Here is a 22,868-nt window from a genome sequence, read left to right as displayed (position 1 = left end):
TTTTAAATACTTATTATAAGATAAAAAAAGCATGAAACTGACTAAATTGGTTTCGATTGAATTCTCACAAGTAAATCTATCATCCGATCTAATCATGTCGATTTTAGAAATTAAAAACCCAATTGAATCAATTAAATGATTAAAACTCAATTAAACCTGAATTGGATCTTGAACACCCTTTTAGTTTCCAGCTTGTGAAGCTGTTAAGCCTCTTTAGTTTTGGAAATTTGATGCTTACCTTTTCCCTTTTGTTTGTCCAACCAGCGCTTGTATCTTCTGCAATCTCTATTTAAATGTCCAAATTTCTTGCAGAAGAAACACTTCAAACCTACTGGACCCGTGCCCTTTACAGACTCATCTTTCTTTTGCTGCTTATCTGTGTTCTTGTTTTTGGTCCATTCCTTTTGTTTAAACTTAGTATCCTGCACAAAACACACTTGATCTTTGCCTTTGTCCTTTCTTATACTTTGTTCTTCCTGCACACATATACCTATCAAATCAGCAACTGACCATATCTCCTTCTGAGCAATATAAGTAGTTTTCAGTTGTCTAAAAATACTAGGTAGAGAGTTAATGGCAAAGTGCACCATCATGGTTTCATCCACATTGACTTTTAGAGCCTTCAACTTGTTTCCTATCTCAACCATGTTCAGAATATGAGTTCTTATGCAGCCTTCTCCATTGTATTTCATATCTGTCAGCTGGCTCATGAGTGTGCCAATTTCAGCTTTCTTGGAGCCTTGGAAGTTTTCTGCAATAGCTTCCATGAATAGCTTAGCACTCTCAGTTTCAATAATACTGCCTCTGACCTCTTCTGAAATAGACCTCCTCATGATCAGAATTGCCATTTTGTTGGCCTTAATCCACTTTGCATATTTAGCCTTAGTCTCAGCAGATGCATCATTCGCAGGTACTGATAGAGCTTCATCAGTAAGAACCATCTCATAATCCAGAAGTCCAAGAGCAATTTCCACATCTTCTCTCCATTTCTTATAATTTGAGCCAGTGAGAGTTCGAATGGAGTTATGATTGACTGTACATGTTTAAAACAAGATAAGCACTTTATATATATATATATATATAACTTTCCCTAGAACTTTAATCAAACACACTTAATCACATCTTTGGACAGTGATTCAAGCATGCTTATTGACACTGGAAAACGAATAGATATGAACTTCCTGAGCAAAAGATCTTCTACATCTTTAGATAGAAGAAAACCTTTCACTAATCCATATCTATCCATGTCCCATGTCGATCCACCATGATACAAGACACATCAAACTACTGACATCTTTGGACAGAAAGCCTTTCGACATGTTTTGCATCATGGTGCAAATTCTGATCATAATACTTTGAATACAGTGATCATGCAATGGTTGAGTCGCTTTGGCTCACTCAATCATTACACAAGAACTGTAAGCGATGATCTGTAGAAAACGTCAAGAACATGATAAAGCACATACTTTATACTGTTATCATGTTCATACTTTATAACTTAAAAGCTGTCAGTTATTTTCTCAATTTCCTGCACGAGTTTTGTTAGGTAGAAACATGATATAACTTACGCTCTGATACCACATGTAAGTTCTTTAAAGCCATAACATGTTTAACACTAACCTGAGTCTGACATGGTGCTGGCGCAGATTGGATGATGCTGGAACAGATTTGCAGCGCAAGGTATAGAAGTTCTTCTCCTGAGAATCCGATCCTTATAGCTATAACTCTGATGGGTGAATTTCTGTTTAGCTGTGTTGTGTATTTCGGATCTAGGAGGGAGCCTTCTATATATATGCATCTCTCTAAGTGTCCTGCCCATCAGGAAACACTTAGAGATATCCTTCATGCTATAGAACTAATCTATTCCAATCCTTGTAGAACTAGGAACCTTTAAGCCTTCATTATCCTTATTAAACACTGAGGCAAAGGCTACCTAATCGAGATAGGTTTGAGTTCCTGATAAACAATAAGTCTTTCAATCCTTTATAGATTAGAAGATCACTTCAGTAGGTTTAAGGGCAATAAACCTTCTTACAGCTTGTCCATGCAGTTGGCATTTTATGTCCTCATCTAATTAAGGATAAATCAGATTATAGAACGATAGAAAACTTCCATACACAAAAGTTAATGTGCAATCATAACGTGCTTATATTTTGAACAACAATTATATGGTCATTTTGCACTTGCATGGCTAGTTGCATTCCACGTAAGTATACTATAATTAATTAAGAATAAAATAAATAGTTGCACGTACGAATTCAACATCCTCGTATATATTATGCACATAAATGCGTGACCCCATTACATATGGGAGAATAAATTAAACCGCGTTATGAAAAAAGTATATAAAAAAAAAAGTCACGTTAGAATGGGTTTATTCATAACAAAATCTTTAAAAAATTCAACACTCTTTTAAGCAGAAGTAATTATTGTAAAAATAGAGGAATTTTTTAATAAGTATTTTATATTAAAAATTAATTACATACTTTTAATTTTGATCATTAAATTGCATTTATTTAATATGTTAGAAGTCTCTTAAATTTAATTCTATACCTGATATTAAAAGTATGTAACTAATCATTAATTTAAATCGTGAAAACAATCCCAAGAGGGCTTCCGTATATCAGTTCAAGTCGTCAACGACAGCGTTTGAGTAGTATTATGATAGGATGGGACGTAAAATTGGATTTAGGGACCGGTAGTAATGGTCCGGGCTCAAGGGATGTCTCTGCCACTCAAACAAGTGGTGGCTAGGACTCGTCCAGCTTTCGGGTTCACTAAAGCAGTGGTCTGCTTGGCGCCACGTCATCATACGGTCTAATTTGTACAACCGAGGCCCTACACGCTAGACAGCTGACATGTTAGGCGTGAGTAGGACAGGTAGGATAACGAGGTGGGCTCCCACATGAACTAATCTCTGATCTAACTACCAATGCTAGATAAACACGTGGCATTCCCTGCGCTTTTTGATAGAACCATATGTCTACCTACACTTAATTGCGTTTTTTTTTTTTTAATCGAAAAATTTGACTGCTTTCAGTTCTTTTCATCCTAAGGCAGTGGGACATGTCATATACGTTAATGTTTCTTCTAATTTTGCTTGTAACAAGATACTTTCTATTAACTCATTTATAAAAGTGTGAGCTCTTTAGGGTCTTACATTTTGTTCCGAATATTGGATGTAAAGATATTTTAGTTTGCTTAATACATGTGATTTGCGAGTGATTGCATGCATATATATGAAAGTTAAAGATTATTTTAAAGTTTGCACATGATGAGATAAATTCAAATTTACCTTAAAATTTTGTACTCAATAAAAAATTGCACAATAGACGACAATGGGGTTTAGCCACAGTGGTTGAGCGGCAACTTTCCCCCTACATGTAATTGTCATTTGAGTTCGAGCCACATGAGACGGTATCTTTCAAAATCCCACCTCATGTATATTACCCCCTCCCCCTCCCAACGATTGACAAAAAATGAAAAAAAAAAGTGCATAATAAACGTACCTTACGTGTTCAATCAACCACTCGTGAGCATTAAAACATTCATTATTCACTTCATGCATACCTATGCTTTTGTGGTTACATACTGGATTCAAAGTGTATCATAAAATCTTGTACATGTGAAAGTGATTCTAGTGAAGATTTTCTTGTTTATCCCAAAAAGATATAGATACTATGAATGATATCTAAAAACTTTAAAAAGTGCATCGCATGAATGAGTATGCAAAGGAGCTTTTGCCGGGTGAGCAAACAAATGCATATATGGACGGGTGCTCCAAAAATTGAAGTGACTCTTGAAGATGATGGTTTGGTTTGGCATGTGTTACGGGATTTGCAAATTAATTAGCTGCAACTTGTGGTGGCAAAACCTGGAGAGGTTGGTCCCTCCTTTCTTGGTGATGCATATTGCTGAACCAAATTTGTGGACTAAATTTAAACCTACTTTTCTAGTTTTTATTGATTTATTTAATTTTTCCAAAAAGAAACGCAATATCATAGTCACCATGTCTATCATTAGAAAGGTAGGTCCTTGGTGCTAAAAGGGCAATTTGCCAGCCTCCCAATTAGTTTTAGCAACCTAATAAATGTTTAAATTTGATGGTTGATGTGAAAATTTAACATTTATACAGTTTTACACTCCATCTTGATATGTCAAATAAATAATTATTGTAACAGTCAAATTATTCAAGATAAAGAAGGAAAAAAAATGAAAATAACCGCCAACTATATTTAAAAAATAATAAAATATTTATTTGACATCTTGCTTTTGAGATGTCAAAAGTTACGGTTGAATCTCCAGTTTTCATTCCACATCAGCTTTGATAATTCGGTTGGAGTGATATGAGATGTTATTTCTAGCTGTTAAATGTTTATATGACACTTTTGACACATCGGTTGAAGATATTCTAAATATTTGTATAGTTTTGGGCATGCAATAGTCTTCTTTTTTATTTTTCTTTAGTTTCCTTGTGATTAGTTCAGGACGCGACTTTTTATAAAATTACGCTTTTATTCCTGACTTTCACGTTGATTTTTGAATGTTTTCATCCTCTCCTCTGTGTACTCTTATAATAAAGCATTTTTACCCAAAAAAAAAGAAAAAAGAAAAAAAGTTATATATTACATGTTGTTCCGGTTCATTGGGACATCGATTTAATGAAAAACCTAGGGCTGTAAAATGGGCCTTACCCACCATGCATATGGGTTAGCCCAGCCCACCAAATCATCGAACCAGCCCAATGAGCTTAACCCCAAATTGACAGGCTATATTTTGTTGTTCCAAATCCAAGTCATTCTCTTCTTCTCATATGAAAAAGCCGGCCACGGAAGTCAAAATAATAATGTTTTAATAGCTACACATAATCACACAAGGTTCAAATTTGAACTCGATTCATGGGTGACCTTAGAGGAGAGTAATTATTAAGAAGGTAGTGGTTGAAATTATAAACAAAAATAGGGGAAAATATTAGACACGTGTTAGACATATTTATAATGTCAGGACGTTTCTTTGCCCGCAAATTTGAATCTTCTTTTTATAAGGTGATTTAAACTATCACTTGCAAGAAAAAAACATTAGTATATGCATTCATGGTTTGCTTGTTTTGCATTCAACAAGTTGCACCACAGTCAAATGATTAGGTAAGCATTGAGAATCAGATGTTAATATTCCTTGTTTAAAGCTAGGAGAGTTCCATTTAACTCTTATCTCATTGTAATTATCTGTAAGTTGAAGTCCAGAATCCAAATCTATTAAATTGAACAGTGCTCTGCTCAGCCTTGATGCTTTTGTTTGTAACTTTATATCTTTCAGTTCATTGGCGTAGTTATTGAAAATGCTGATGGTGTTGGCCAAAATTACAATACAACCAAACTTAATGGGTAAAAATTTAAATTCCTGTCATCCATAATTATATAATTGGCCCTGAAATAATGTGTTTGACTTTCTGTACCCCTGGCCTTCGCTTTCAGTTCTGCCGTTTGCTTTCAATACAGATGGCATGACGAAACATGCTGGTTGACGGATTAATATGTGTTCCCACTTGCTATATATTTGATTGATGCTTGCACTATTAATAATTAAAGTCCAAGTGTTTAACCAATATCTTAAGTACATTGAAAAGTACTTAACAGTTTAATTTGAAAACATATTATATGTTGCATTTCTTTATCTCTCATCTCTCATTTCCCATTTCCTTCTCCTTCTTCTCCAATACGGAATCAAAATTGCACGACAACTATGAATGTGACTGCCGGTTGATCGGCTATAACCGGTAACGCTCATCACAATGTGGACAAATTATGTATGAAATACAAGTTCGTAAATAAATACTATATTTTATAAGTTTTTATTTATTTAAAGAGTTCGATTATCTTCCATTATAGGCGGAAAATGAAGGAAATACTTCACTACAATTTAAATTCAACGCGTTCATAAAAAACAACCTGGAACCACCGACATTAAAAAAAAAAAAAAGTAATGCTTTTAATTCAGCTCTATCAGACCAAATATTAAATGGACGCAAAACCTCTCTCTCTCTCTCTTTCTCCCGCTCACTGGGCAGTGGCAGTTGGCCATACCCATAGTCTCAAACGTCATCCGTTTTTTTGGCTTGGTGAATGCCTCCACTCAACAATTACAAACTCTCTCAACAACAGCCTACCCTCAAATACTAGAAAGTCAATACAGCCAAACCCAACACCAGAACCCCTTTTCGGTTATATATTTTTTTATATGCAAATTTAATTCCAAATTGTAAAATAAAAAACAGAGCAAAGAAAAGGATGGGTGAAATCATCATCAACATCAGTCATCTATGCAGCATTAGTTATGGCGACCTGGTCAGAAAAATACCAAACCCAAGCGCAAGGTCCATTTAAAAAAATAAAATAAAAATTGTTTCATGTTATAAATCTTCTCATGGTTGGTATATTCAAATTCAAGTTTCAACCCAAGCTTATCTCTTTTTTTGCATCATTCTTTTTATGTTTCAAGATTTCAGTTTGTCCAAAGTATGAATATCTCCTAATTTCTTTGTTCTTATTCAACTTATTCTTGTATGAGTTACTGGCAATTGGGTTTCTTTATTTCGTCTCAAGCCGTCTGCCATATGAATTTTCATATTTTGTTTTGAAGTGGTTGGAGCTTGTTGCTTTGGTAGTGATTTGTTTGAGGACTTGAAAATTCTGTTCATTTATAGTGTTGAAGCTGTGCTTTCCCTTTGTTTCCTTCGTTAAACACACCATTTCCGTCTTTTGGGTTTGCCCTCTAATTCAATTTTCAAACTTTGTGCTTGGTGCTATCAGGAGGACTATTCGAATTCTGCATGAATTTCTACCTTTGTGCTATAAAGGGTGAATAAGAATTGTAGTGATTTTTACAGTCTCGGGATGTATCAGTCAAGAGTTTGGACATATGCAGCTGTTTTCGCCACGTGCTTGTGCTGGTTTTCGCTACGAGCCTTAGCACAAAACCCTAATATTACTCACCCTGCAGAAGGTGATTTTGCTTATGTTTTGTGAAGCTTTTAATTTCTAAGCTCCCCAGCAGATTTCTTCAGAAATTCTATTATAGGGAATGCTTGAGTACAGTTATTATGGTGTGAGTGCGTTGTAGAATTTTTTCCAATCAGGAGTCTGAGTTGCCTTATGTGCTTACACAGTAACTTCAATTGACAAATGAAGTGACCTGTTTCAAGTTTTCTTTCTTCTAGAGGGATTGATGTCTATGTCCAGTTCCAGTAAATACATGCACTCCAAGAATGATTTTGTGATTTTGACTCATTTGTGATATATGGAATGATTTTTGACATTGCCTTGTTTATGATGTGTATATCCTTATAGTTGGTCTTTTTAAATTTAATTTATTTGGTTGTGTTAATCAAGTAATGATTATCGTTTGTGTTAATTTACAGTGACGGCGTTGAAGGCCATCAAGGGAAGTTTGGTTGATCCCAACAAGAATCTGAGCAATTGGAATCGAGGAGACCCATGTACTGCCAACTGGACAGGAGTTTTTTGCTACAACACATCATTATCTGATGGCTATCTTCATGTTCAAGAATTGTATGATTCAATCTTTCTGATTCTTGTCTGTACCTTGTAGCATCAGCGACTGAATGGAGATATCCTCTTTCTTTTGGTTTTCTTGTTTCTTTCTTTCCCCCATTCGTGGAGAGATTTTATTTCCATCTCTCAGGTTCCAAGTGCGTTTTTGCAGCGTACTATTTAAGAGATGGGGTCATGGTCCTTTTAGCCTTTTACTATGGAAGAAGTCATGGGACATGGGTTATCCAATTATGAACTTCGTAGACATATCTTAATGAAATTAAAAAAAGGGCTGTCAATTTTATATTTCTTTCGTTTTGAAAATCAATCACTAGCCATCTAAGGTTTACAGAATTAAGTAGTGCTGAATGTCTTGAATTACATGAAAAGTATGTATTGTTATCACTCAAAACATGTTAAACTTTTAAACTTCAAGTAAACTGGTCTATAATGACATGTTTTCCTTCTTTACTGCAGGCAACTACTAAACATGAATCTGTCAGGAAGTTTATCACCAGAGCTTGGCCGCTTATCTTTTATGAAAATATTGTAAGGCGCAATTTACCTTGAAAGAAGCTTTACACTAATAAAAGGGAAAAGAATCTATAGTCTGATTTAAAATTCTTGGACAATCTTCACTCAATACTCTGGAAAATCTGTTACTCTCTTGCCTAACGTGATGGTGAATGATTTCTCTTTCCTCTGATGCATATTCCATCCATTCTGCTATAGGGATTTTATGTGGAATAAAATAACTGGAAGTATACCAAAGGAGATAGGCAACATTACATCCTTGGAACTCTTGTAAGTTAAGCTGTTTTGACTTTTTGGTAATATTGGGTAGATTGGATCACTGAGTCTACATTGTCATCCCATGGTAATGTTTTATGTTAATACTATTGGAAAGCACACATTAGTTTTAGAGTTCAAGTATTATATAAGTTTGGCACGTTGATTTGAATCAATTAATCAAAGTATTAATTCCTCAATTTTTGATAACTTGTTATTGCTAAATGGCTTAACTTTTCATTCTACATCTAATATTCTGTGTTTACAGGCTCCTGAATGGAAACCAATTATCAGGTCCCTTGCCTGACGAGCTTGGTTATCTTCCGAACTTGGACAGAATACAAATTGACCAGAACAATATTTCAGGATCATTACCTAAATCATTTGCAAATTTAAACAAGACAAAGCACTTGTGAGGCTCTTTCTTGTGCTGCTTTAGCATAAAAAGTGTAATATTATCTTGTGTTTGCTATACTTCTCACTTTCTTATGATTTCTTTTTTCCCTTTTGAGCAGTCACATGAACAACAATTCAATTAGTGGGCAAATTCCACATGAGCTTTCAAGATTACCGAGTCTTGTCCACTTGTAAGTAGGCTATATTCATGTGCTTAATTGTGGCCATTATTTGCACAGAATGAGTCCAATCAGAATATTCATATTGGTCCATCAGTATCATTTTACCTTCTTCAATTGTGTTTCTGTATGGCCATCCTTTGTTAAATAAATGCATCTGACTCTATGCAGCCTGCTTGACAACAACAACTTATATGGGTATCTTCCGCAGGAGTTCTCCGAGCTGCCAAACTTATTAATACTGTATGCTTTCTTACTTGTAATTTTGGGACATAGTCGTTGCTTTAATTGTGTTTCTATAGTCTATCCTTACCTTTAATTTTGTGATATATTCCTTTCCTTTCTTGAATTTCTGTATTGTTGGTGAATAATTCTCTAGAATTTCCTTTCTACAACATAATATTAGGGATATAATCCCATGCCAAGTTTCTTATCCCTATCATCTTCTATGTTTTGCAGTCAACTTGACAACAACAACTTTGATGGGACTACGATTCCAGATTCTTATAGCAAGATGTCTAAACTGTTGAAGTTGTAAGTGCTCCTTCTGATCCTATGTCTGTAAGCAGGTTTAAAGGTAAAAATGTGTATTTAAGTGCTTGCATCTCTATTTATTTATACATCAGATTCAGATGTAATCCCTGAAAGATTTGGGATTACTTTTCTTTAAATATATTAGAGTGTAGGAACAGTAAGAAACAAAGATAATTGTAGTTTTCTTGGGAAACCCAACTTTCCAACCTTTGCACAGGGAACATAAGTATGAGCAGTAGTAAAAGCGGACATAAAGTTGCTCGACCTATTGGGTGGCATGACTGAGTTATAGGAACATAGAGTCAATTAGTATTTTTTTATACATTAAGGAATCTAAATGATTGCCCTGTTGTTGTCTGATGCTTATATCACATTAGGTGATCTACCCTGGTTGTTTGGAATGACAATCAAGAAATATGCTATTTAGCATGATGAATCATGTCAATATTGAGTATCTTTGTGTTTTGGTTGTTTCTTTCAGGAGTCTGAGGGGCTGCAACTTACAAGGGCCCATCCCTGATTTGAGTGGGATACCGAACCTTGGTTATATGTAAGTTCATTCAAGAGGTTTCACTTCATACCCCATTTCTTGTAGTGATTTGCTGCCTCTTTTAATCATCAGTAGAATATAATATGCAGTATATTTGGACAGTATATTAATTAATTCATTATATGATTCATACAAATTTTCAGAGACCTAAGTTCAAATCAGCTAAATGGATCCTTACCTTCGGGTAAACTTTCTGATGAAATCACAACGATGTAAGACTCTATCTTGCAAATGATATGCCATGTGCATTATTTTTTGGCATTTAGTATCATTTTATAAATTTTCCTCTAGAAAGCTTTGTTGAGCTTTGGAGAATCATATACTAAATTCTTAAAGGATTATATGGATTTTTAATATTTAATGTGAACCATTTCTGCAGCAATTTATCCAACAACAATCTTACTGGAAGAATTCCTGCCAACTTTTCGGGTCTTCCTCATCTTCAAAAATTGTGAGCAATTTTAAACTGTTGTTTCCTTGTTTTGCTTCATTTTGATGATTCAGTGACATTGCTGACGAATTGATATTTAGCTAAAATTCGAGCTTCCATCTATCTTATTTTGTCAATAGTAAGAATCTTAAGTTATTTTACTTATGATGCTATTAAATGTTATAGCAGTGCCAATAATAAAAACTATGTTATGAAATAAAGTGAGAATTTTTTCCTCATGCCAGGTCTATAGCAAACAATTCACTAGATGGTTCTGTTCCAGCAACCCTTTGGCAAAATAGGACACTCAACGCAACAGAAAGACTGATCTTGTAAGAACTGGAGTGAGAAATTTGTTACTTCTGTTGGTTAAGAGTGAAAGTGTGTGTGTGTGTGTGTGTGTGTGTGTGTGTGTGTGTGTGTGTGCGTGTGTACATGTCGCACTTGTGAATTTACACTCTCTAGAATTAACTAGTCTGTGTTTATAAAGATTGATTCCATTTCTTTTGGTGGTCAAAGAGTGTACTTTAACCTTGCCTTTGCTTGAATTTAAGTTTTATAGCATCTTTTGAAAATTTGTTAAGAGGTGGAGCGTGGCTTCTGATATTGTAGGGAGTTGCAGAACAATAACCTTGCAAATATATCTGGCAGTACTGAAGTTCCGCAAAATGTCACTGTCTGGTTTGCTTCTGAACTTTGTTTCTATTTTAAATACATAAGTGCAAGTTATGAAATGCTTCATCGAACCTTCACTCTTGACTTCAGGCTTCGGGGAAATCCGCTTTGCTCAAATGCCAACCTTAATAAGTTCTGTGGATCAGAAAGTGATGACAAAAATAGCAGTCAGGGTTCAACTAACTCCACCGCTAGCTGTATGAGTCAAGCATGTCCACCTCCTTATGAATATCTTCCTGTAGTTTGTTTCTGCGCTGTTCCTCTACCTGTTGAATATCGGTTGAAAAGCCCTGGATTCTCAGATTTTCGTCCATACAAAAGTACATTTGAGGAGTATATTACTTCTGGTCTGGACTTATCTCTTGATCAGCTGGACCTTACTTCATTTGTATGGGAAAAGGGACCTCGACTGAGAATGTATCTGAAGCTTTTTCCTGTATATGTTAATGACAGTAGTTCCCATACTTTCAATAAAAGTGAAGTTCAAAGAATCATGGGCATGTTCACATCATGGACAATTCCTGACAGTGATGTATTTGGACCTTATGAACTTATCAACTTCATTCTACTGGATCCTTATAAGAATGGTTTGTCTCAAAAACCTTATTATTTCTGTTTTTTTTTTTCCCTGTACATCTTTGTCAGTGTTAATGCTTATTAAACTGCATATCAATTAATACGTATTATCCTTTAGCTGGTTGAACAATTGAGTGCTTTACTTCTGATTTATAAAAACATAGTTCTAGGAGGCCTACTATGCACCAGTCAATATACCTCTTTTCATTCATGTATCTATGATATGAAATTGATTGATAATTTTGATTTGTTGATCTCATGGCTCTTATTGATGTCACAGAGGTTGCCACCTCTCCAAAGTCTGGTCTAAGCAAGGGTGCTTTGGCTGGCATAATATTAGGGACTATTGCTGGCGCCGTTACACTATCTGCATTTGTTTCTCTTCTTATATTGAGAAAGCATCTGAGGGACCGCCACACAATTTCAAGAAGACGTCACAGTGAGTATCTTACTAACATAAGGAGAAAGGTTACTTGTATAAATGATCATTGCCATAATGCTTCTCCCAAGATTTAGGAATCCTGAGAAGCCCCAAGTGCCCCATGAAATTCTTGAGAGAAGCCACTTTGAAGCTGACCGCTGATTGATACCTCAATTCTTTCATTTGGTTCCAGTGGCTGGACTAATCTATGACTTTTGAATCTTTAGATGCCACACCTGAATGTCTATAGGAAAGGACATGCATAAATTTTTTCTTATGTTCAGTTGATATCGTTCTTGTCTCCTAGAATTTTACTCAAATCTGTAAAAAATTGGAAGTTATGAACCCAAATAAGGATCTTTATTTCATTAAATTGTAACAAGATTGGGTAGTCTTCTCTATTTAATTTAATTTTTAACATTGTGCCTCTATTTATATGCAGCATCCAAGAGCTCCGTAAAAATTGATGGGGTCAAGTCTTTCTCTTATGGAGAAATGGCCACGGCTACAAACAATTTTAACAGCTCTGCTCAAGTTGGCCAAGGAGGTTATGGAAAGGTTTATAAAGGCATCCTGGCTGATGGCACTGTTGTGGCCATTAAACGTGCACAAGAGGGATCATTACAGGGTGAGAAGGAGTTCCTAACAGAAATAGAATTATTATCACCCTTACATCACAGGAACCTAGTATCCTTAGTTGGGTATTGTGATGAAGAAGGGGAACAGGTACTTTTGCTTATCCTTTCTGAATGTAATTCTGCTACATTTTCTTCAGAAGATTTCTTCCACCAAATGAAAAAAAAAAGCATAAATTATCTGCGTGTTTGTTTGTCCATCAAATTTCATCTGTAACTTGATCAATAATAAACTGCATCAGGAAGTAATTTCCTTTTACGTAGGAAATGGATGCTATGTAAACAAAATATTTTGGAAAGCTATAGAAGAGCCAGGAAAATGAAATCCATAAAATCATACTATGTATAGTACATGTTCAATAATGGAAAAAAGAAGAAAGAAATCAAAGTCAATCAAGAAGCAGAACATACGAGATGGAGGCACTTGATGATGGAGGAGCATATATTGTTTTGCTTTACTTGATCAGTTTACTCCTCAAGTTAAGGCTCTATTCATTTTCAAAATGCGCCAAAAACTTTACGTGCATCTTTGTTTTTTTAAAAAAAATATTTCATTTCACATGAGAATTATTCGGCACATTAGTTCCTCTTCTTGCTCCATTTTGTTATGTAGGAACCATTAATTTTCATTTGGGAAAAGCTTGACGTGTATTTTTTTTTGTGCATGCAGATGTTGGTTTATGAGTTCATGTCCAATGGCACTCTAAGGGATCACCTTTCTGGTAAACCTAATATTCTTCTCTTCACTGTCTTTGGTTCTTACTTCATCTCTTACTGGGCAGTAATTTAATATTCGTAAATGTTTGGCTAAGAATTTACAATAGGGATTTTGGTTTTGATTTTAACAAGATAAGGAATTCTAAATTGAACATGCCATTCGACAAGCTATAACATATAATTGATACTTGTGTCACAGTTAGGTCTAAAGAACCACTGGGTTTTGAAATGAGATTAAGAATTGCCCTGGGATCAGCCAAGGGCATCCTGTACCTCCATACTGAAGCCAACCCTCCGATATTTCATCGAGACATCAAGGCAAGCAATATACTGTTGGACTCTAAGTTTATGGCAAAGGTTGCTGATTTTGGACTTTCCCGACTTGCTCCGGTTCCAGATCTTGAAGGGGCTGTGCCTGCTCATATATCCACAGTAGTGAAGGGGACACCGGTAAGACTCAGAAAGATTCTACTTACGTAATTTCAAGCAATGCAAATTAGTCACTGCAGGGGATGATAGGGAAGGTGATAGACTGCTCTTATTCTTTGAATTGATTTTGCAGGGTTACCTTGATCCAGAGTACTTCTTAACTCATAAACTAACAGACAAGAGTGATGTTTATAGCCTTGGTGTTGTGTTTCTGGAGCTCTTAACAGGGATGCAGCCAATCTCACATGGCAAAAACATTGTTCGAGAGGTAACTCCTCGAACCTTACAGGCGGTGTGTTTTGAATAAGCATATATGTCTACCATAATTCTGTGCTTTGTATGTAACAACACAGATTCCTTTTTAATCACTTTAAGACCACTTTAACTTGTAGTTCACGTTATTTGATCCATTTAATAGACTAGCTACACAGATTTTGATGTTCATTTTGAAGTTACAAGTTTTCTTGCACTTCAGGTAAACATTGCATTCCAATCTGGTATGATCTTCTCAGTAATTGATGGAAGAATGGGCTCTTATCCTTCCGAGTGTGTGGAAAAGTTTCTGAGTTTGGCTCTCAAGTGTTGCCAAGACGAGACAGATGCGAGACCCTCGATGGCAGAGGTTGTTCGAGAACTTGAAAATATATGGTTTATGATGCCAGAGTCCGACAGCAGAACAACAGAATCAGTGATGAGTAATAGTGGTGGAAAGGTAATGACTCCACCATCCTCATCCAATGCAGTAAAGCATCCTTATGTCTCTTCAGATGTCTCCGGCAGTGACCTTGTTAGCGGGGTTGTGCCAACAATCACGCCAAGATAGGAACCGTAGGGAGAACTATAGCCTCCCGGAGTTATATTATTCTGGAAAATTCAAAATTCAATTGACATTTTTGTATTTGTACAGCCTTTCTTATTACAGCTGATTTTGTAAAGATGAGGGAGGGGTAGAGGAGTCTTAGGAGTACATGTTTTGATCCTTTTGTTGTAAAACTAGTAAACTTTAACAATCAAAACAATCAAAGACTCAGGCCAAAATAACTCTCCATCTTCTTTGCTTTTGTTGATTTGATTTGCACTTTGGTGCTTTTCTTAGCCCTTCAATCATTGCATGGCAAATATTTTGTAATGGAAAAGTCCATGAATGAATTTATTCTAGACCCTAGCAATAAGTGAGCAGTTCATTTTAGAAATTGAAATTTCTTTCTTATAGAGTAGAAGATAATTTAGTGGAGAATTATGCATTTTCTCAAGTATAAACTAAAAATATTTACTTTGTTCAAAATCCGTATCACACATGGACGATTTATGCACATAGCCATATTTAAACTGAAGACCCCTTTTTCCTTTGTTTTATACAAGTGATATTAGAAGAGGAGGATTGGAACACAAGACTTCGTGTCATGTGCATAGATAACTGTTTTTAACCACTTGAGCTACAAACCCTTTACAATCCAAGGCCTGTTTGATGACATTTTTGTGGTGCATAAAAGGTATGGCCCACCATAACGAATCGGAAGATGGTAAAGTTTGACCCGAAACCTATGCATTGTTTTTAGGTTAAATTTAAGCCCTAGATAATATGAGTCGGGTCCAAGAAGCAACCCAAAACACTGATTTGGGCCAAGTCCATGGACCAGCCGACCCAAGAGCACATGATGTAAGCCTATACTCTATCGTCCCTTTTTGATTTTTCACTTTTCTAAAGTTATTATCCGTATAAATATTTTAGCTCATTCACGTTTACTAATGTATTATACACATAGGCACGTATTTCTCATGTTTAAATACACGTAATTTTTACAAAAATTTCACTAAGACACACAAAATTCACGTATTACTGAATAAAAATAATATATACCTTTAAAAAGAGGGTATAGGCCAAGTTTTCCCTAATTAAAATAGTATAGCCGGTCGGCTTTACCACTTTGACACGTGGGCTTAGGCCATGGGCGGGTACCCGCTTTTCCTTATTTTTTTTAAAAAAAAGGCTTCACTCTTTTGACACGTGGCAACTAGGGGCTGGGAGCGTCCCTTTTTATTTTTTTTATTTTTTTAAAGATATACATAGTATAGCCGAAGGGTTATTTTAAATATTTTATAAATGTAAAATTTGTTTCTTCACTCTTGTTTTTTGGCCTACTTCTTTAATTTACTATAAGTAATCAAGTAATATCTTAGCCTTTTTTAATCATTTTGCTTAGTGATTATATTTTAATTATTATTTAATGTAAAAAGATTGAAGAAAAAGAACAGTAATTAATTTCTACTTATCAAGTCTTTTGTGAAATCGTTTGGGTGTCTTAATTCAATTTCTCCATAGCCCAAGAGCCCTATCCATTACTATTATGTCATTACTTGAGTATCTATCGTCTCTTTTTGATTTTTTATTTTTCCAAAGTTATTACCGTATAAAGATTTTAGCACATTCACATTTAATAATGTATTATACACGTAGGCACGTATTTCTCATGTTTAAATACACGTAATTTTTACAAAAATTTCACTAAGACACACAAAATTCACGTATTACTGAATAAAAATAATATATACTTTTAAAGAAAGGGTATATAAGTTTTCCTTAATTGTTTTTCAAAAAAAGGCTATACTCGTTTTTGCATAAAAAATAGTATAACCGGCCGACTTTACCTCTTTGCTTAGGCCATGGGAGGGACTATATATATATATATATATATATATATACACACACACACAATAGTATAGCCGTCCGGCTATACTATTTTTTTGAATTAAAAAAATAGTTTGGCCGTGCGGCTGTACTTGATTTTCCCTTTTTTTTTTTTTTTTTTTTTTGAGAACCTTTCCTATTGAGAGGGGCGATAGCATACTAAACTCACACACACTACACGGATGCTAGGACTCGAACTCAGGACCTTGCCTGAGAGAGTAAATACTCCAAACCACTACACTAGTGGGTCCTTTGCCCCTATTTTTTTTTTTAAAAAAAAGCTTCACTCCTTTGACACGTGGCAACTTGGGGCTGGGAGCGTCCTTTTTTTAAGATATACATAGTATAGCCGAACGGCTATATTCTTTTTTATTTTTAATATTTTAAAAATGTAAAATTTGTTTCTTTACTTTTGTTTTTTGGCCTACTTCTTTAATTTACTATACATAATCAAGTAATATCTTAGCCTTTTTTAATCACTTTGCTTAGTAATTATATTTTAATTATTATTTAATGTCAAAAGATTGAAGAAAAAGAACACAAATAATTAATTTCTATTTATTAAGTCTTTTGTGAAATCGTTTGGGTGTCTTAATTCAATTTCTCCATAGTCCAAGAGCCCTATCCATTACTATTATGCCATTACTCGAGTATCTATCGTCCCTTTTTGATTTTTCACTTTTCCATAGTTATTACCCGTATAAAGATTTTAGCACATTCATGTTTAATAATGTATTATACACGTAGGCACGTATCTCTCATGTTTAAATACACGTAATTTTTACAAAAATTTCACTAAGACACACAAAATTCATGTATTATACACGTATTACTAAATAAAAATAATATATACTTTAAAAAAAAGGATATAGGCCAAGTTTTCCCTAATTGTTTTTCAGAAAAAACTATACTCATAATAAGTGATTTTATCATAGGTTACCAAACGGGCTGGGCTTCCCAAATTTTTTTAAAAATCACTTATCACCATAAATAAGCAATGCCAAACGGGTACTTAGTATTCCACCATTAGATTTTATATAACCTATGCACTAAGTATTTGTAATTAGTGCTTGTGACCTATAGGTATATTGTAAATGATGGTATTCAATCTCCTGTCTTGTAAGCCTTTAAATAGGTGGTTCTACCAAAGATTAAGGGATGAATAAACTTGGTGAAACTTTATCTTTAGCATATCATTTCTCTCTACATTTTCTCCCTCTAGTTTTATAACACGTTATCAACACGACTACTCAATATTTTCTCTTTTCTTATACCACAATGATATGTACAACTTAGACGATGCAGTTGCGCATCTATAAAATACCAGTGTACAATGTGGGTATCATATATACATATTTTTATTCGTTTCATGATATGTTTCACGCTATAGTTTACTATGTTAAATTTTGTTTGGCTAATCCTTGTGCAGATCATATAATTAGCATAGATCATATTGAAATTTTTTTTTTCTCTTTAATTTCTTTTATTGAAAATATAAGAAACTCAATGATGGCATTCACTTTATGAATCATGTATCTGACATGATATAGCCAAGAGTTATTGTTATTATTATTTTTTTTAATATGTACGCACGTTCCTTACAATGCTTGTTTCATTTTTTTTCTTTTTCTTTTGTCCTTTCATACTAATGGAAATTATGTGGCAATTACAATATAAATAACAAAGATATGATGGCCTATTAGTTTACCTGTTTGCGTGTATGATTAATCAACAAAATCGATTGCATGTTATTATTTGTTGACAGGTATAAATTATAAATAAATGTATTGATTTATTTTTATCCTTTATGCATATTTTATTTAATTGTTTTGTTTACCAATTTTAAGCATGTTTTTAATTCATTACAATATGTTACGATGAATTTGTATTATACAAAAGATCAGGGCTCGAAGTTCCTCGATCCTCATCGTATAACTAAATTAGGACCTCAAGTCCTTTTGATTGAATCAGAACCTGAAATTCTTTGATTCCAAATAATTGAGGGGTGAAGTTCCGTGAATTTAAAAAGCGCATAAGGACATGAAACTCCTTGATTTTGTATTAATCAAAATCAGAATTCTATGAGGCCTACATGTGTCAAGAACCCGAACCAGAAGTTTCGAGTGCATATACATCAATTTGAGTATGAAGTTCAAAGCACAACTATTAATTCAAATTATTTAGATCTACGTATTCGAACTTGCAGTTTCGAATATATGTTGATATGAACCTGAAGTTCATAGTTTTTCATGGATCCTAATACTATATATGAACCTGAAGTTCATTATTTATTTGTGCCTATATGAACCTGAATTGGTTGGAAATCCAATTTTTAAACTTGTAGTTTTATCTACATATTGAATTCACATTAATATTGGATTATCTTGGAATTTCATAGTCTTTAATTTATTTATTTTATTCGTCATTTATACCACTTTACTCATTTTATTTTATTTATGTTGGGTTATTAGTTAATTTCATTTTACAATGGTAATGACAGAGCCCGATCCAAATTCCGCTTTGGAATTCGAGTCGGACCCCGTGCGTGCCCGACACTTGGCGAATGTCGGCACAAATGACCTAATTGCCCTTCTAATTACGACTTATTTTCAATTTAGCTTTGACTCGTACCGAAAATTCGGCAGAGTCTCCCCTGTAATTTGTCCAATCCCAAATTTACACCTGTCAAAACAAACATGTATATCTATACAACCAACTGCCAGTACTTAAATATACATGCCAATAGTTCCGTTATCAATCTAGGGCAATATATCAGAGCAATTCTAATAGTTTACAGAGGAGTTAATCCTTTTACAAAACAAAACTTCTGTAAAACAAAAGAAAGGCGTGGAAGAAGGAGAAATGGCCCGGTGGTGGATTCCTTTGCACGTCTACAGCCTGGGGGCGCAAAACATTCTAAAAAATGTGAGTGGACAAAAATAAAAGTTCACAAAATATTATAAGAATATACTAACCCCCCACTGTAAATACGATTATGTAAAACTGAATATTTATTCTGTATTTGAATCATACTAAAATCAAGGCATTCAGATATTTATATACGTATATGTTAATCACATTCGAAATCGATAAAACTCGCATAAAAACACTGTAATCAAAACTCGCATAAAAGCACTGTAATCAATTTAAAACTACCACTTAGGTGTACCCCTTTAATTACGTCAATTCCCCTGACAGGTCTCGGTGACACAAAGTCAACCCGAGCCGCAAACTGGCAGGATTCAGGGGACCGTAGTCAGCATGATCCGCAATCCTGGCTCTCACGGTCCGGGCGTCCCCGAAACTCGTGAGACAAATGTCAAGCGCACTGACAAAACTGAAGGTAAACTGGATGTCTGTAGACATCATCATATCTGAAGGCAACATATACTGAAAGCAAACTGTTTCTGTACTAGGTACCCACGGTGGTTTAAGAAAATATAAAACTTCTGAGAAAATATAATATAAAAATATAATAATATTTCTGAAAGATCTAATGAATGACTGAATCTTTATTCAATCCAGAACTCTACTGCCATTTTATCTGATAGAAAGCTCAAACTCTGCTTTCTATAACTCTTTAGCAATTTAACTAGGCAACATATAAATAAAGATATTTAACTTCAACAAAACATGCTAGGAACAATCATAATCAATAAACTTTATTCAAGATCAAATAATGGATTTTATTTGCATAAAATCATTTATAAAAGAAAAGTTCACTCACTCCTGGTCCGAGCTAGCTAGACCTCCTGAAAGTCCCTCATGCAGGTCTGCCTGGCCCCGGGTGTCTGGTTAAACTACCATGAATATTTAATTAAATAAACTGCTCGGTATAAGTATTTAATTAAAAACCCTGACCCCCCGGCTCCTAGAAATGCGTGCACTAACTTTAAAGTCATTTTTCTGCCCACTTAAGTATTTCAGATGTTTAGAACTATCTGAAAGGACCCGAGACTTCACTAAGCGATAAACTTCCATATTGGTCAATACGGACCTCGTGGGGTCCACGACCTCCAATTACCAATATGAGAGTTCCTATAGGTTCCTCACCTTTAAGTAACCATGTCCTGCAAGTCTGGTCTGAATCGGACGATCGGATTGACCACGATCATGTAATCGCATAATTTTTAAACCCTAGCCTAAGGGTTCGCGATTTCGGAGTATCCGGGACTCCGATTCACAATCCGTCGAATCCTACACAATTCTTAAATTATCTAGAATAACATATCTAAAATAGAGTACGATCCAACGACTCAACAGTATTGAACCCGGAAATCGCACAATATGGAAAATCCGTTCGAGGCTCAAACGGTATCCAAATTGAGATCCGCGAATTCCTACGCGCTCGTGACAATCTAAGGATCGCAACAAGACACAGTGCCACTGCACTACCCTCACCCACGCACCGCCACACGCGCCGGCAGCGATGGGTGTTCAAAGCGATTACACCTCGCCGGAAAAACTTAAAACCACGGCTCCAATCTCCTATCCTAGGTATAACACCATATTTGGAACCACTTTTGTTCTTGGACCTACCCCAAAAACTCACCAGAAGTGGCCGATCACGGAGGCAGAAACTCGGCTGAATTTTCAAACTCGAAAATCTAATAGCTACACTGAGAACTGATCAATTCCTACCCAACAGGCAGCTAGAACAGCTCGAGAGGTTCAAAATTCATACCTGGGTCGACGAAAATGGTGGTCGGAGGAGGGAGATCGGCAGCTGTGAAGATCGGGTGACGTCGGCCGCTTGTTCTCCAAATTTCGACGAAACCGCGGCAGCTGGAGGCGGGAGGTGGCTGGGGTTGGAAGAGGACGTCGTCCCGGTCAGTTTGGTACCTGCCCCGTCCACAGCCGTGGCCGGTGGCCGGAGTTGCGAAGGAGAGGAGGAGGAGGCGCGGGAGGGAGAGAGAGAGAGAGAGAGAGAGAGAGAGAGAGAGAGAGAGAGAGAGAGAGAGAGAAATCTGATTTTTATAAAATCCCTTTTTGAAATATTTACGATTGTGCCACTGAGTTTCTTTTGACCATAACTCTCTCGTTACAACTCCGATTCGGGCCCACTACGTGTCTATGAACTCATTTCACCGTGCTCTACGCAACGGTGTCTATAGAATTGTCAAATTCCTTTCCGGTCAAAAAGTCAATTTTTTCTTAATAAAATATTCCAAGGGCAAAATTATCTTTTCTCATAATAAATTATTGATTAAAAATGAATTTTAGTTTTGGGTCATTACATGACAGGACCCGACCTAATTTCCACTTTGGAATCCGAGTCGAATCCTGTGCGTGTCCGACATCTGGCGAATGTCGGGCACAAAAGACCTTTTTACCCTTCTCGTCTCAAATTCTTTTCAGATTTCCCTTAGACTTCTGCTGAAATTTCGGCAGAGTCTCCCCTGTATTTTGACTAATCCCAAAATTTTTCACCTGTTAAACAATCAAAGAACCCATCTCAGCTCTAGTTTCATAGTTTTAACTAGATATCAGAGCATTTTCTAAGTTTCAGAGTTTCAAGGATTTTCTACAAAACTTTACCTTACGTGGTGACGCGGAACCTTTGAATGGCCCGGTGGTGGATCCCGCGTACTTCTATGACCTGGGGGCTAAAAACAAGTTGAAAAGGTGAGTGGACAAAAATAATGTTCTTGAAAACAATTTTATAAACATAATAACCCCCATTTAAAAATAAGAAGAAGTCTAAATTGAGGGTTTGTCTAGATTTCAATATAGAGTATTCAAATAAGCATGTAAAAACCTACTGATGACTGTGCTTGTATAACTGAACCAATATGTAAAGATATAAATGCACGAATATCAAAAAATTGATATAAAATAACTGAAAGTCATACTTGAATAAAAGAAAACTCAAATCCTCTGCAAATACCACCTATTTGTACCCCTGTCATATCCGTCAATTCCCCTGGCAGGTCTCGGGCGCCACGCAGTCTACCCGAGCCGCAAACTGGCGAAATCAGGGGACTATGATCAGCCTGATCCGCTCGGCAGGATGCAGGGGGCCGTAGTCAGCCTGATCCGCAATCCTGGCAGGTCTCGGGGACACAAAGTCAGCCGAGCCGCAATTCTGGCAGGTCTCGGGACACCAAGTCTGCCGAGCCGCAAATCCTGGCACTCACGGTCCGAGCGTCCCCGTAACTCATGAGGCAAAGTCAAGTGCACTGACATAAACTGAAATCGGACTGGATGTCCGTAGACATCGGTCCAACTGTGGGTAATCACCAAAGAAAATGGGTACGAGGTGGTTTTAAAATAAATTCCTTTAGAAAAATATCTGAGT

The 22,868-nt window shown here is 35.7% G+C and overlaps 2 protein-coding genes across 7 annotated transcripts; one reads left to right on the top strand and one right to left on the bottom strand.

The window, feature by feature from the left end:
• Nucleotides 1–203: 203 nt before the first annotated feature.
• LOC117629677 lies at nt 204–1,846 on the bottom strand. Its single transcript, XM_034362243.1, has 3 exons — nt 1,621–1,846; nt 588–1,033; nt 204–476 (listed from the first exon to the last, which is right to left on the bottom strand). The coding sequence occupies exons 1-3, from the start codon at nt 1,844–1,846 to the stop codon at nt 204–206; spliced, it is 945 nt and encodes a 314-aa protein (XP_034218134.1).
• A 4,235-nt stretch (nt 1,847–6,081) lies between these two features.
• On the top strand, nt 6,082–15,010 carry LOC117630906 (probable LRR receptor-like serine/threonine-protein kinase At1g06840). Of its 6 annotated transcripts, none has more exons than XM_034363755.1 (21): nt 6,083–6,373; nt 6,810–7,002; nt 7,418–7,568; nt 8,028–8,099; nt 8,283–8,354; nt 8,608–8,751; nt 8,855–8,926; nt 9,086–9,157; nt 9,374–9,448; nt 9,930–9,998; nt 10,142–10,210; nt 10,378–10,449; nt 10,674–10,760; nt 11,041–11,109; nt 11,194–11,690; nt 11,960–12,118; nt 12,543–12,826; nt 13,406–13,457; nt 13,652–13,902; nt 14,015–14,149; nt 14,357–15,010. In XM_034363755.1, the coding sequence occupies exons 2-21, from the start codon at nt 6,894–6,896 to the stop codon at nt 14,702–14,704; spliced, it is 2,859 nt and encodes a 952-aa protein (XP_034219646.1). In that variant the 5' UTR covers nt 6,083–6,373; nt 6,810–6,893; the 3' UTR covers nt 14,705–15,010. The 6 variants fall into 6 exon arrangements, with proteins under 6 accessions (XP_034219652.1, XP_034219646.1, XP_034219649.1 ...); XM_034363758.1 differs by having other exon boundaries at nt 6,083–6,426; XM_034363757.1 differs by lacking the exon at nt 6,083–6,373 and adding an exon at nt 6,438–6,515.
• The last annotated feature ends 7,858 nt before the right edge of the window (nt 15,011–22,868 follow it).

This window comes from Prunus dulcis, chromosome 6 (assembly GCF_902201215.1).
Source record: "Prunus dulcis chromosome 6, ALMONDv2, whole genome shotgun sequence".
In the NCBI taxonomy this organism is placed as follows: domain Eukaryota; kingdom Viridiplantae; phylum Streptophyta; class Magnoliopsida; order Rosales; family Rosaceae; genus Prunus; species Prunus dulcis.
This window is presented reverse-complemented; position numbering and strand designations above follow the sequence as displayed.

Bases quoted from the DNA above. Each gene is read 5' to 3' on its own strand.
- LOC117629677 (XM_034362243.1), bottom strand. From the start codon at position 1,846: ATGAAGGATATCTCTAAGTGTTTCCTGATGGGCAGGACACTTAGAGAG. The intron at 1,034-1,620 runs GTTAGTGTTAAA...AAACATGTACAG, and splicing joins CAGCACCATGTCAGACTCAG to TCAATCATAACTCCATTCGA. The intron at 477-587 runs GTGCACTTTGCC...ATATGTGTGCAG, and splicing joins ATGTGGATGAAACCATGATG to GAAGAACAAAGTATAAGAAA.
- LOC117630906 (XM_034363755.1), top strand. From the start codon at position 6,894: ATGTATCAGTCAAGAGTTTGGACATATGCAGCTGTTTTCGCCACGTGC. The intron at 7,569-8,027 runs GTATGATTCAAT...TCTTTACTGCAG, and splicing joins TATCTTCATGTTCAAGAATT to GCAACTACTAAACATGAATC. The intron at 11,110-11,193 runs GTTTGCTTCTGA...TCTTGACTTCAG, and splicing joins CCGCAAAATGTCACTGTCTG to GCTTCGGGGAAATCCGCTTT.